This window comes from Neomonachus schauinslandi, chromosome 7, assembly GCF_002201575.2.
Source record: "Neomonachus schauinslandi chromosome 7, ASM220157v2, whole genome shotgun sequence".
Classification (NCBI taxonomy): domain Eukaryota; kingdom Metazoa; phylum Chordata; class Mammalia; order Carnivora; family Phocidae; genus Neomonachus; species Neomonachus schauinslandi.
This window is the reverse complement of record NC_058409.1, coordinates 66,605,153-66,621,237: the sequence shown is the minus strand read 5'-3', so window position 1 is coordinate 66,621,237 and position 16,085 is coordinate 66,605,153. Positions and strand designations below refer to the sequence as shown.

Below are 16,085 nucleotides of genomic sequence, written 5' to 3'. Positions count from 1 at the left end.
GTGGTTGTTCAGGAGAGGCTCCAGTGTGTCTCCTGGTAGACACCCCTTGACCCAGATAGAATCAGAACTTCTAATCCAGTGAGAGTGGGAAACACAAATTCTGGCAGTTGGTCACTAAGAGTGATGGAGATAGGGTCACTCTTACTGCTACCTCTTGCCTCCTGAGCCCAGGTAGCTTAGGTACTGGGAACACTGAACAGGTATCAGCCACCAGATACATACTGGATCATGGCAGACAAGATCCCCACCCTACAAGATGTGGTCCCTGAGCTGGCACCTTAGCTGAGTCATTAACAGGCCATCCCATTATGGTAGTAAGCCAGCTGCTTCAGGTGATGTGGTATAGAGGAAGGGCAGGCAATTCTATGGCTGTGTGCCCGTTGTTACACCTCCTTCACATAAAATAAGCCCCTTTGAGGCAGGCTTCCCAGCGGAAACAGCAGGCATTCTTTTAGCCTTCAGATGATGGTCTGGCAGACTACTAAGAACACAAACTCATTAGATAAAGTAAGTATTAATTCCAATAATAATGAGTTTCTGCCCTCTCTGGAGTAAAACAGCCCCACACTTAGTGCCCACTTCCATCCACCTGTTCACGTGACTCTTCCCCAAACTTCCTTGTCTCTAGTCTTGGTGATCCCAAGCCCCTGCCAGACCACGATGTCATTAGCACTGCTCAAACTGTATCTTCATAACTTCAGACCATTTCTCCCCTCACATAAGATGAATGGCTAAGTGGGCTGTTCATTGCTCTGCCCTCGTCCTTAAGAGCCACTCCTGAAATGGAGCAGTAGAGTGGTGGTGGCCCACTTTCAGCAAGCGCCAACACATCAAGTCAAGTCAGGCTGGGGTGAAGCAGGCTGAATTTTTCCTCCTCCATCAGTTAGTGACAGGTTTTAGGGTAAAGGTCAAAGAGTTGACTTTTAAATATGTCCAGTATGAAATGTCTACTAAATATCCAAGAGAGGGCGCCTGGGTGGCTCAGTTGGTTAAGCGACTGCCTTCGGCTCAGGTCATGATCCTGGAGTCCCAGGATCGAGTCCCGCATCAGGCTCCCTGCTCGGCAGGGGGTCTGCTTCTCCCTCTGACCCTCCCCCCTCTCATGTGCTCTCTCTCTCATTCTCTCTGTCTCAAATAAATAAATAAAATCTTTAAAAAAAATTAAAAATAAAAAAAATAAATAAATATCCAAGAGATGTGTCAAGTGGGCAGCTAGAGAAATGAGTGTGGAACTTTGGAGAGAGGCCATGATTGACATGATAAATTTGGGAGGCATCAATATACAAGTGATATTTAAGGCCACATACAAATGGTGTATAAATATATCATTATATAAATACTATTTAAAGACTGGATGGGATGACAAGAGAAGTAACTATAGATGGAAAAAAATGGACCAAGTATAATCAGTTATGCCATAACACTGGTTTTGAAATCATAAAATTGTCCCAATGTAACTGATATATCTGAGAGCATAACAAGGATAATCCATAATCCATAATCTGTAATGTGGATTTCACATTTGTTTATGTGATTTCATCTACAAGAAACATGGTGAACACAGAAAACTGCCCCAACCTGAAGCAAGCTACAAGAGAACACACAAACACACCTGAAACATCTACCAGCTACCTCTGTGCAACACGTCTGTTGCTAGCCACACTTCCCTCCATCTAATGTGACAATCTTCCCTCTGATGTCAGATAACCCTCCTCTCATCATTTCACAAGAATATACAACCTGCAATTCCTCTGATGCATGCTTTTGCAAGCAAACTTAAGGTTTTTTTCCCTAGGTATACACCATATTTCTTGTTGTATATAAGTATTAAACATTTATTGTGTAAATCTGCTTATTAGGTCCCTATCTTTCTTTTTACATGTCACTGACCAAGTTTTTGAGTAGTGGTCTCCTAATCCATTTTTCCCTTATGTTCTGTGTTTTCTTTATCTAATTTGGCATAGTGTAGTGATCTTTAGGAGCCCCTCTATCACATGATGGCAGAACTGAGTGCTCTGAAGTTGAGGCCCTCCAACCCTGAGGCTCCAGAGAAGGCGAAGCAGCACAGAAAGCCAAGTGCTCAATAAGCATGTAAGTGAATTCCCACTTTCTACCTAGGCATCTACAGCAGCATTTTCATCACAGCTGCCAGTACATAAAAGTGTGATGGAAAGAGCATGGCTTTAAGCTTAAACCAGTCCTGAAGTTTCTTCGCTCTACCACTTATCATGTGATTTCTTCTTAAAATGAAGATCATGTCTCATGGATTTGGGTGGAGATAAAACAAGTATCTTATATGGTACCTACAGTAATATATTAAGTACTGAAAAATTTTTATATTTCTTCTCCTTAACACACATACAGACACATACACAATTGCAAAAAATAATGCTACATTCCCTCATTTTATCGAGAAATATGTATGCTCACGTATTGAAAAAAAACAAATTTCCAACCATTTTGTTCCCTATCACAATGGGAACACATTTGCCCCATTATCCCACCCCCAATTTTAACCAGAATGAACATTTTTAATGAGTTATATTAATAAGCCATTAATCCCAGTATGTGACTATTCAGCCTTTCCCTCTTTTTAGCAAGAGGCATGGATGAAACAGATCCAAAGATATATTCAGGAGTCTTTATGTCTCCTTACAACTTCTTACCAAGTCAATGAGCATTACCATACAGCACCCAAGACTAAGAAAAGAACTTTTTACTTGCAGGAATCACACGGGGGGAAAGCTATTTAACCATGCTTTCGTTTAATAAAGCCCTAATCAAAATGTATCAGCTACTATTTTCAACTTTAAAAAAAAAAGAAAAACAAAGGCTATCTATATCCAATACAACTGTGCACAAATATGTGCTTATATAAAAGTTTCACAGAAAATTTAATGAATAATTTAAACAATAAAGGAAATTACAAATCAGCAATCAGGAAGAAGCTTCAAATGTCAAAGGTCCATAAAAATCCACTTTTCATACTTAAGAATTTACAGAGAAATGACATAGTGTCTGAGATTTGCTTTAAAAATTACTTCAGCCAAAAAAAAAAGAAAGAGAGAAAATTGGCAAAAGGCTGATAAATGTTGAAGCTTAGCTGGTGGGTCATTGGGGTTCATTATCCTATCTTCTCTAGTTTTATATATACATATATGAAATTTTCCACTTAAAAAAGATTTTTTTTTTAATTCAGCTTTTTGATTGCCATCTCATCTCCCTGACAGAGATTCTGATTCACAAATGGAGTCCTCAATCAGGAATGGTGTTCTGGAATATACATGAGCTATTTCTTTTTTTTTTTTCTTTTTTTTTTTTTTTAAGATTTTATTTTTTTGAGAGAGAGAATGAGAGAGAGCACATGAGAGGGGGGAGGGTCAGAGGGAGAAGCAGACTCCCTGCTGAGCAGGGAGCCCGACACGGGACTCGATCCAGGGACTCCGGGATCACGACCTGAGCCGAAGGCAGTCGCTTAACCAACTGAGCCACCCAGGCGCCCATACATGAGCTATTTCTGATTAAGGTCATCATGCACAATACTTTGGGAAATACTAAACCAGATGATGCAATTATCAATACTACAAGATAATTACGACAGAAAATAAAGAGTTAAAATATTTTCGTCTGTTAAAATATACATCTAATTGCCTTTGGAATCATGATACAAGCAAAGGTTTAGGCCAGTATATGAGAAGCATAACATGAAGAAATAATCATCAAAACCACCATCATTCAGTTTTTCACAAGAAACAACAATAGCCGCTGCTGTTTTCTTTTGAGTCAAAAATTCCCTCAATCTTCAGATCTGCAGGAGAGTAATTATGAAGCTTAAGCATCAGAAAAGTTTCTGAAACATATTTTCCCAGAAAAAATAATGCACTGAGCCCTAAGTTGGCTTTCTGTATTAGAAGAGAAGATTAAAGCTAATGCCTAATAATTACACATCAAATTAATTTTTTATTTTGTTTCACACTTGGGTAAAGATCTGTGATATCAGATTATATCAGTATCACTTATATCTAAAGGAATCCATTCACATAACATATGGCAGGCACTTAAAAATAAACACAGTCCAAGCTAAATAATATTCTCATTTTTATAAAGATCCTCTCAAAATGTCTCTAAATTATTCTTAAGCTGTGAGTTTATATACATAAAATGCAATCCAAGTATTACTTATAAAATAAATGAGACCAGCAAGTTTTATGAATCATTATGAAAAGCAATCTCATTACTTTATAATTATTTGGCATACAAGACTATAGGACATACGAAAATAGCGCTAAAATAAGGTGGAGAGAAAGTAACATTAAATATTACACAGAAGAACAAAATACGGGAGGAAAACATGAGAATGTGGTTGCTATGCTACAGAACCAACTAAACTCAGTCATCTGTCCAATATAGATACCACCTGGAATCCAGAGGCCTCGTTGGCACGGCCCCATCAGGGCTCTCAACTACATACAGGTTTGTTCATTCTTTCAATTATAATTTATTAAGCACCTGCTATTTAGAAGAATACGGTATACCTGGTTAAGATGGAACAAATGACAAAATAATTATCAACTCTTTCAATATGGCATATTCCGCATATTCTCATTATTTTAAGGTGTGATTGTGCTTTCATTTTAAACTTCATATTATTTTCTTTCATGAATCTAGGAAAATGTAAAAGCATAACCTGACTCAGAGAGAAGTCTTTAAATATCTCTATTACCTTCAGCATTTTTGAAGGGATAAGAAAAAAAACTAACTTTTCACTGTCACTGCAGCAAGACAATGAAGAATCTATGGAAGCGATAGTGGTTTTTATTTCTAAAAATCAAGCAAATAACTATAAAATTTAAGCCCTGCAGACAATTCCAAGCATAGAGTAAACCAGCAATTCTCACATACTTTAGTTTCAGGACCCTGAACACTCATAAAAATTATTAAGAACCCCAAGGAGGTTTTTGCTTATGTTGGTGAAATCTGATGATATTTATCATTTTACTAAAGAAAATTGAAAAGAATTTAAATGTTGATACATTAACTCATTTTAAAATAACAATAATAAACTCATTACATGCTAACATAAGCAACATGTTTTATGTGAATAACTATTTTCTAAAAAAAATTAGTGACAAAGGGGCATTGTTTTACATTTTTTAATATCTCTTTTAATGTCTAGCTTAATAGAAGACAGCTAGATTCTCCTATCTCCTTTCACAATCAATTTCTCTGCTGCTACTTTTTATTTTGGTCGAAATATATTAAAAATATGCAGCCTCACAGAGATATGTAACTGGAAAAGGAGGATTTAAATAGTCTTGGCAGATAGTTACGGATATTCTTCCTCCACATTATACCTATTTGACAAGTAATAGTTTCTTAGAATTTAGTTGCAATGTGAAATCAGACTCTAATACATTAAAACCCATTGGTCTACCTTGCACTTCAAATCACGACTTCAGTAAGCAATCAATCAATATTATTGATGATGATGCTAATAGAAATATTTCATATTAATATCACTCCTGTCTTCAAATCACACCAAGATGAAAGTAAGAGTTCTGTACTTATACTCTTAATATTTTCAGGAATGAAAATTCTAAAATATTCCTGACAAATTCCAATGTTGGATCTTTAGGCTCAACAACACTTTCTTATATTAACTGTCTAAATTTTACTCTTTCCAATATAGATATATTCTATTTCCCTCTCATTTGGGCTTGGACAATAACCAGTCATGTTTTCTCTTCTTTTCCAGCAGTTCTAAGAGTACAGCTGTTGTGGCCTAAATAGCAAAGTTCTCTCTTCTACCATTAAAGACTTGACTGGCCCTGTTAAAATTCCAAGATTTCTGGACACAGGCAAAGCTACATACCTACATGGAGGTAAACCAACACCAACACAATCTATCAGTGGAACTCGTGAGGCAAGCCAGCATTGAAAACTCACTATAATGGCCCACAAAGCCAGAGAAACACTAAAAAATTATTCCTCATTTTGGGCAGGGTTTTAACATTTATGGTTTGGGGTTGTTTTTTTTTTTTCAGTTTGGTTGTTTATGCAGCTAACTGAATCTAAATGTGTTTGTGGTTTCAACTAGGAGCCTTCTCATGTCTTACTATTAGAATACATTCATAAGTTCAACTAGGATTTACTGAATGCCTATTATGTTCCATTCTAGGTATTGGAGATAAAATAATGAACAATAAGTCCTTCTTACACTCAGAGTTCTTTTATCTCTGTGGTTGGAAGGGATAGCCAATAAATAAGTAGACTTATAAGTAACAAAGGGAATTTAAGAGTATAATCAATGCTACAGAAAAAAGTAAAACTCGGTGAAGGGATGGAGAACAACCAGTTGGGAGAAGGTAGGGGAGGATTACTTAAAACAAGCAAGTCTTCACTGAGGAGATGTCTTTAGAACTGAGACTTGAATGACTGATTCTGAGATTGACAGTGTTCCAAATAGAGAGGCTAGGAAGCCCTGATGCCCTGAGACTGGAACTGAAACATGCAAGTCTGACGGAAACATCCTGACCAAAGAGGAGTCTGACCAAGAGGAAGCCAGAGCCATTGGCAGATGCCAGGTCATAAAGGGAATTAAAGGGAAGTTGATTTTACATGGCACCCTAATGGTTCTCACAACTTGATGGAAGACACCTGTCTTTTTAAAAATAGACATGATGAGGGGTGTCTGGGTGGCTCAGATGGTTAAGCGTCTGCCTTTGGCTCAGGTCATGATCTCAGGGTCCTGGGATCGAGTCCCACATCAGGCTCCTGGGATCGAGTCCCAAGGAGCCTGCTTCTCCCTCTGCCTGCCACTCCCCCTGCTTATACTCTCCCTCTCTCTCTCTCTGGCAAATAAATAAATAAAATCTTTAAAAAAATTAAAATAAAATAAAAATAGAGATGATGATACTAAAAATATAGGGGGAAAGACAAAATTAGAAGTCACAAGAAATAGGTTCAAATTCCAGTTCTTCCCACTGTACCTTAGGAGAAAAAGTAAAATTAATATTTATTTAGTGCTGATAACTGCCAAGCTTTGAATCAGGCATTTGATCCAGTCTTACTTAATTCAACTTGGGTTACTTTTTCAGGTCTCTAAGCTTCTAACCTTATTAAGTGGAGAGAATCATAAGTAATATTTGTTGCAGCTGTATTATGGGTTGTCAGGTATATAAAAAATTCACCAGGTAAAATTCTTTAATGACTAAATATTTAAAAGTATTAACATTATAGATAAACATTTCTTTTTTAAGTTACCGATTTGTATGACATTTGTCCTCCCTAGTGTAGGATATTCTAGTATTTCTGGTATAGAAAAAGCCCATTATTTGAAGATCTCTTATGATTATCACCAAACCAAAGAGCTAAGAAGGGCAATAAGACATTCCAGAGAGCGAGCTCCCCAATTTGAGCTAGGTCAGGCCTATGACCAAGATACTTTTTCTCACTCTCTACTGATTCATGGTATTCTTAATTGTTTCAATTTACAAAAATGCCCTCCTAAATCTACAAGAATCAACTTGCAAAGGGAAGGACTCTTGTTCCCTGGCATCCTTTCATGGAGATACTGTCACACTCAACACCTGGAAAGTGGTATCATGAGATCTCACATTACCGGACAGGAAACCAAGATGATTACGAATCTTTGAAAACCTGGAAAGAACTGATAAGGACAGTAAAAGAGCCTAATGAATGAAGCTGGCCAAGAAAGGTGATAAGGAAGGCATTATACCCAACACATGCAACATGGAAGAACACTGTAACTACTTAAGTACATTTCACAAAAAAAAAAAAAAAAAAAACCTCAAAAAATCACATTTCAATAAAGTTTCAATTACTATTATCCATAGAAGCTTTCAACATATACTATTTCATTTACTTATGCAGTATCCAAAGAGTAGCCAAAGTAAATGACACATGGAATATTCTGTGCATTCTGTGAAGTGCATTAACTTTAAAAATAACTGCCAAGGGGCGCCTGGGTGGCTCAGTCGGTTAAGCAACTGCTTTCGGCTCAGGTCATGATCCCAGGGTCCTGGGATCAAGCCCCGCATCGGGCTCCCTGCTCAGCAGGGGAGCCTGCTTCTCCCTCTCCCTCTGCCTGTCACTCCCCCTGCTTGTACGCTCTTTCTCTGTCAAATAAATAAATAAAATCTTTAAAAAAAAATAACTGCCAAAGTTTCATTTGCTAACTCCTTATTACTTCTATCAGTTGATTAAGCCTCTGATTCAAACTGTGAACTTATAAGAGCAAAGACGTTATAATTTACTTTTGCAACCACTGGCTCTAGCATACTTCTGGGCTTAGCACAGATACTTAAGCATGTTTCCCAAATGAAAGAAAGCCCACTCCCAAACTTCCAAACAAATCCACCTACAATGAATTTTTTAACTCCAAAATTACCCCAGCTCACTACTTACCTCTGGTATACAAGTTCCTGTGAAACCAAACAAGCCATTGGCATTGTCACTTTTTTGTATTATTAATCTTGCTGTAGTATTCTCTTCAGAAATGCGAGCTCCTCCACATACAGAGACTAGTTTAAGAATGAATAATTCTTCTCCCTCCTCTTCATTATCATCTCTTGCAGAAATAATGAATGATTTGTTAGTTTCTCCCTGTCTGAACTCCAGATATCCAGACACAGGGTGTAAATCACTCTTTGCTGGCATAGCATGAAGTTCATAAATTTCTTCCAGGGTCAGTTTCCGCTCATAGGACCTCACATCCTGCATCAAACCTGTAAATCTGTCATTGCCATTCGATCCTGCCCCAATTCTCAGTGTTCCAGGACCTGAAATTAGAAATGGGTTTAATTGCTACAATATCCACAAGTATCCTGTCCCACATTACAAGTGTATAATTCTTTCAGAAAGTGAAGCAATTTTGTTGAGAGGTTTTATTAGATAAGTAAAACACATAACAAGAATACAATCAAATAAAGGCTATTTTCAGTTATGATGAAAAATGAATCTGTAATTGCTGGGATTTAAGACATTTTGTACTTAAGGATATTCTGTACATGTGTATATATGTGTGTATATGTATATACATGTATGTATGAGTGTATATTTAGATAGACATTTCTTCCAGGAAATTTTAAAATTTCTTTGCGCATCTAAGAATGGAATGATTCAATTCAGTCACAATTTTTTAAACTCTTGTATTACTATTCTTCCAGAACATCAAGCCTTAATCTGTTAGAAATGCATCTTGAGTTAAATAAAGCTGTGAGAATTCAACAAAAGTTTTCATGGACCAAATATAACTCTTTACTCAAACAATTAATGCAATGGATGTAGGAAAAGAAGTATTCCTCCCCGGGAACAGTATCATAAGCAAGTCTTACAGACTTTTTCATAGTAATCACAACATACAACCCAATTATATTACTCTTTATCAGTAACAACCTTTTCAAAAATTTACCAGTTCTTATTTCTTTACTTATTCCCTCTCCAATAACTCAAGCAAGACATTTACATAAGATGAGAGCTTGAGAGTGCTTTGGGAAAAAAGTACAAGCAATATTTTTTATCAAAATCATCCACCAAAGCAGCGCTTACAAGTCACACTACCCACTACCCAGGTGGTTTTTTCAGGGTAGTCAGAAGTATCCTGCACATTATTATCACAGTGGCCCCCACACATTCTCCAGTGGTTCTGGGCTGACTATTTAGTAGTAAGAGGAATACACCTACAACAGGCAAAAATATGGATAAACATTATCAACAATACTGAGCAAAAGAGGCCAGGCACTCAAGTATACACACTGCTCAATTCTATTTACACAAAGTAAAAAACAGGAGAAGCTAATCTTATGCTCTTAGAAATGGCAATAGGAGATGGGCAGGGTGGTGAGTCAGTGACTGGAGAAGAGCCAGGGGGATTCTGGAATGCTGTTTCGTGATCAGGGGCTAGCTACCCAGGTGCTGAAACTGATGAATTTAAAGTTTTAAAAACTGATCTACCTGTATACCTGAGATCTACCTGTATACTTGCAATATGTACACTTTCATATATTTTGCACTATATAACATATATTTCATCAATAAATTTTAAATACATATATACTTTAAATTTTTTCTTTCCAAGGTACAAATTACAAAAACAATCTAAATTCCTTGCAGTAAGCTAAACAGAGAAAAGAAACACCCAGCTCTCACTTTCCCCAATCTTTCCAACTCTCATCCTACCAACATGCCATCACCAAACGAATCAACATATTCACACAATCAAAAGGTGATTAATTTAATGCTACAGAGTGCTATAAACATAATCCTTGCAGTTGAAATCAGTAGTGTGTGCATGTTGTTTCCTTTGCCCATCTTTTTTTTCTACTAGGAACAAAAAATAACAACCAGACATCCAGTCCAGGAGGTTCAGAAGAAAAATATTCTATTAAGCTATAACCATAAAAGCTGTGCTCTACTTTCTTACTAAGCAAAAAATAATCACGTCCTAGGATGGAGGGGCTGGGAAGGAATTGGTGATTATAACAAAGATAACCAATATCTGTGTTTAAATATGCACAAAGATGTATTTCTCAAAGAAACAGCATGTAATCCAGCTAAAAGACAACAAAGATTATTTCTTCAAAGCTCTCCATAGGATTCACCACTTTACCTACTGATACTATAAACCCCCGTAATTGCTGGGCTTTTAAGAGTAATTTTTCTTTTTTGATTCCTCTTTAACCTTATGCCCACCACCCTTCACCTCCAGCAAGACCTCCCAAGCATCAGTTCCCCAAATACAATATGCTCTTTCACATTTCTACATCTCTGCTCTTTTTTCTACATGGAATTATCATGCCCCATCCCTCCTCCTACCAGTGGAAGGATAAATATTCCTCCTTCATAATCTTTTTCTTTCTTCCTACAACACACTGAAGTGATCTCTTTGCATATCTCTCTCCCAGAACCTATTTTAGGTACCTCAAGGGCAGACACTGCCTGTTTCATTTCTGCAACACTCAGTACAGAACTTATGGTCTTGGTAGGTGTAAGTTTTATTTAAAGAAATTAAACCAATACACAAGCAGATTTTTTAATATCTGTTAGCCTTTTTAAGAAATCAAAATTTTTAAAAATTCAAAATTCAGTATCCTATTTATAAAGACAACACTCACCATCAGTTATGGCTTCTCCTTTCAGACTCTTGATTCCTCTGGGCATTGCATTTCCATCAAGGTAGAATTCAATTATACCATCATCCAGGATAATTAGAAGATGAAGCCAAACATTTTCTTCTAAATACTTCGTGACTGTTGTCTTGGCAATATATGTAGCATTGGAACCCAAAGTTTTGTAATGAAGAGAAAGGGTCACATGGGATTCATTTGTCTGAATTTTTACCCCATAGTAGATGCTTCCATTACCATCATCCTTTGCTATAACAAATCCATTTGTATTGGCATTGGGCATTACCCAAGCCGAAAATGTAAAGTTGGCAACTGAGTTGTTCCTGGAAGGATGGTACTTTGGATTAACAGTTCCAAATGCGCCCTCTAGTCCACTGAAGTACAAAGCATCTGTTCCACTGTGGTGATGCCGCATGTGTGGTTGTAAATGCACAGTGCTAGGGAAAATTCCAACCAGCAAAAAATCTGTCATTGGAGGCAAACCATCAGTGAAGTCACTGGACAGTATTTCCCAGCCTACTCGTACATCACCAAACACACCCTGCTGCCTCAAAATGGTAAAGTTGGTAATATAAGACATATCATCTTCTGAGAGGACATCTTCTGCAACTTCTCTCTCTAAGCACTCTGGATCCAAGATGAACACTCCAAAGGGATCATCATTGAATGGAATCATTACGGTCACCTGGAGGTTGGTTCCTGCTAGTTGGCCCCCAGGACCTGGGGATCCACCTGTAATAAGATGATTTATAATGAACAAGAAATCAGAATTTGAAGTAGTTTATCGTATAAAGTGAAGACAAAAGGAATTTGACTAGCAAACTTCTGGTTAAATAATATATTCATTGATCAGTGGAACAACTGTTTTGCCATATGGTTTTCACCATATCTTCAGGGGTATTTTGATTCAGAATAATTTCATTAATAACCAATCAAGCCTGAAAAGAGGATATTAACTAGAGAGTTTTATTTCCTGTGCTTAAAACCAAAAGTGATGGGAAAATTGATTGTTTAAATTGTTTAAATGGCACAAAGACCAAGCTTTCAGCTTTCAGCTTTCATGAAACTGCACTTTCTAACTTCCATTAATATTTTGTTGGAGATACTCTACTTGGTGTGGAGAAAAATCTATTTACAAGTTTGAGGATGAATGTAAGTCTCCATCCATAAAACTTAACCAAGCTAAAACCACAAAATGAATGTTAAAAATAACACTTCTATCAAAAAAGGGTGTTTCTGACATTTAAAGTTAGATAATCAAGATATACTTACTTCTTTATTAATTGCATTTTCTATACAGCTCTAATTATTTACTTGTGAAACATTAAATCTCAGTAGTGAAATAAAAAAGATGGAAAAACACAGCACCTGATATGTTTACAAGCTTTAAAATATAAAATTCATTGAATTCAGGAATTTTATCTGGAAAAGCACAGAGAATTATTGGTTTGGCTTCTTCTCCATCCATAAAGTTAACAATCCCTGAAGTTTCATAGAACTCTTGTCCAGGCTGCAAAGCAGAATCATTCTGAAACAGGTGCCAAGCCACAGAAACATTGCCAAAGTGTCCTCGATGCCTCAAAATCCTACATAACAAATTAAATTAATTTTTATGAAAAATGTATAAGAAGTGAATTTTACTCTAATGACAGCTTTCAGTGTTACCTCAGAAATATTCTTTTACTATTTACTGTCTTTAATATAAACCAGCCAGCCAGTCTTTATTGAGCACCGTGATGAATCTCATGGTAAGAGAATGAGGTAGAACTTTAAATAACAAAGAGAAGCAGTCTTAAAAGGCCAAACTGAAGGGTAAATTCCAAACCCAACTGAAAAATATTTAGATGAGAACTGGCAAAAGTTTTTCAAAAGCAAAGGACAGGCTGAGGATAGTCACATATCATTTGAAATAAGAGTTACAGAAGACCTCAGATAACTCAAGTCTCTCCGTCCTGACAGATGACAGAATTTGGGGTGAAGAGAAGAGCAATGATAATTTCTGTTTACCACCTAAAGTGGTTGTTTTTTTTTAAGATTTTATTTATTTATTTATTTGAGAGAGAGAGAGCAAGATAGAGCACAAGCGGGTGAAGGGCAGAGGGAGAAGCAGACTCCCCGCTGAGTAGGGAGCCTGATGCGGGACTCCATCCTGGGACTCTGGGATCATGACCTGAGTGGAAGGCAGACGCCCAACCAACTGAGCCACCCAGACGCCCCTAAAGTATTTTTTTTTTAACAAGTGGCAACAGCATAAACAAAGTTTACCATTCATTTGTACTACCAACTTTGAAATTACTCAATTCTTTTTTTTTATGTTATGTTAATCACTATACATTACATCATTAGTTTTTGATGTAGTGTTCCATGATTCATTGTTTGCGTATAACACCCAGTGCTCCATGCAGTATGTGCCCTCTTTAATACCCATCACCAGGGTAACCCATCCCCCCACCGCCCCCAGAACCCTCAGTTTGTTTCTCAGAGTCCATAGTCTCTCATGGTTCGTCTCCCCCTCTGATTTCCCTCCCTTCATTCTTCCCTTCCTGCTATCTTCTCCTTTTTTTTTTTAACGTATAATGTATTACTTGTTTCAGAGGTACAGGTCTGTGATTCAACAGTCTTACACTATTCACAGCGCTCACCACAGCACATACCCTCTCCAGTGAAATTACTCAATTCTTAACCAATTCTAAGTTTTTGAAATATTAACGATATTTCAAATTTGTGCATACTGAAGGTTTTATTTTATTTTATCCAATTTTGAATTTACCTTATCCAAATACACTTACCAAAATGCATTAGTCTTTCCTTCTTCTACTGCTTTGTCTATGGGCTCCAAAGAAAAAATGCCATTTGGGTCATCATTAGCTTCAATGATCACTGTAGCTATTCTGTATTGATGTACTACTGTGTCACCTAGATTAAAAAGTCAAAATAACAAAGAATAGTTAAGTTGCTGTTAACTTCATATTTTAAATTAAGAAAAAGTTTATAATGAAGTTCAAATTTCAGCAAGTATTTCCTCACTGAAGGTCATAAATAAAGGAGAGAGAAGCCTAAATAAGTTTAATGTGACCTGTCTTTGTGGAAATGTTTAATTATAGAGGACGTACTTCATTGAAAAACATACATGATACTTTTCTTCACAATAGGAATATTGCTTCAATGTTTATTTAGAAATCAAAAACATAGTTTTATCTAATTTCAAAGTTTTGAGGTAGATTCATTTCATAAAAATAATGAAAGGATTATCCTATAACATAAAAACACTCCTGTTGATATTAATTGGAATGACTGGCTTGACCATTTCCCTTTAAATCTCTGTCTTCAGGCAGCAGTTTGATCCAGTCATGCACAGAACAAAGCAATCTTTATGGTGCTGAAATGGATTCCTCTACTCGAATTCCAACCAGAGTGTGTTACTACCAAAACATCAGGTCTCTTCTCATCACTTCCCTGAGGTCCACAGCTCTTCCTCTTTGCTCCTCCTGTTCCCAATGCAAGCAAAATTCCTCCTCATCTTTATTCAACACTTGTTAGTCTTCAGGACCAGCTCAAGCAACATATCTTCCTGGAATTCTTCCTTGAATTCCAAAGGTAAGGTAAGAACATCTCCACTGCATTCCTATAGCACTTCCCACTTTGTCAGTCTATCATAAATTTTATCACATTAATTTAGTACACACACACACACACACAAACACTACTGTAAGGTCCTTGGACAAATCCTTCTTAATCAATTCTATGCCCTAGCAGAGTAGAGCTCCATAATTGGTACACAAAAGTTATTTATGAATGTTAGCTGAACTGAAAGAAATAAAACTTTCAAAATTAGATGAGGGCAACACCTAAAACTAAAACTATAGAATCAGAAATTATATGTAGCAAACCAGCGTATTAAAAATAATTTATGTAAATATACAACAATGTACTCAAACTTACTTGATAATTAGCCAATGAAAAGAGGGGGGAAAAACATAAAAAAGGACAGTAAATCATTGTGTAGAAAATGCTGACAATACAGAATAATAAAAAACTGAAAATATATCATAAAATCAAAAAAACAAAAATAACAAAATCTAATTTTATCAGGGTTCTATCATGTGCATTTGTCATGCAATATATCACAGGTGGTACTAAAAACTCATTCTGTCTCTCCACAGGGAGAACGGACAATATTTAACAAGGGCTCTGAGGATGGCCACATCTTTTGATCCAATAATTCAATCTGAGGACATACACTGTGGACAGTAACTATCAGGCACAGATATCCACTGCCAGCACAAGGTCATGTTGGAGATGTTGCTCGTCCAGCCCTCCCACCATTGATCCCCTCAGGCCCTCGATGTTTTGACATCATGAAACAGGAGAGAAAAGTGGAAGAGAAAGAACAAAGAAGGGATGTAAAAGCACAAATTATGTCATCCAAGTCTTCATAGCTAAAGTCATTAGATCCTCAGATGTCACCACATCTGGAAAAATACTGAAGACAAATGCAGTGGCAGTATACCTCAGGCCAGCTATCCAGTGACACCTCTCTCTCCATCCCTCTCTCTTCCAATATCAAATATATATTTCCCCAATGATGCATTTTACACAATAAATGCCAAACTTCCCCTTGCACAGTGATTTTCCATTCTCTTTATAAGAGATTTGGATGTTCCGATCCACTATTTTAATCACAGTGACATTTTGTTCCTGATAAGAGTTTAAGCCCAGTGACATTTTGACCTCAGAGATGTTTGGGACACAATAATTATCCCCAGAATGACATCAAAGTAATAAATGGAATCAAGAACTTATTCCTACAGTAAACTGTATTAAGACAATGGCATTTCTTCATCCAGTTTCTATACATGACAGAAAAACTTTCTGTTTTTCATTTACATCACCAAAACTATTTTTACCTGTAGCAATTTCTTTCATTTAAATTTTAGG

The 16,085-nt window shown here is 36.7% G+C and overlaps 1 protein-coding gene across 1 annotated transcript in view; it reads right to left on the bottom strand.

Moving 5' to 3' along the window:
* ADGRV1 (adhesion G protein-coupled receptor V1) overlaps positions 1-16,085 on the bottom strand; it is a 521,249-nt gene that overhangs the window by 429,863 nt on the left and 75,301 nt on the right. Inside the window, exons 18-21 of the mRNA XM_044916755.1 lie at positions 13,937-14,063; positions 12,516-12,733; positions 11,136-11,879; positions 8,428-8,801 (exon numbers count right to left, since the gene is read on the bottom strand). Coding sequence (XP_044772690.1) covers positions 8,428-8,801; positions 11,136-11,879; positions 12,516-12,733; positions 13,937-14,063 — 1,463 coding nt within the window. The remainder of the gene's footprint in view (positions 1-8,427; positions 8,802-11,135; positions 11,880-12,515; positions 12,734-13,936; positions 14,064-16,085) is intronic.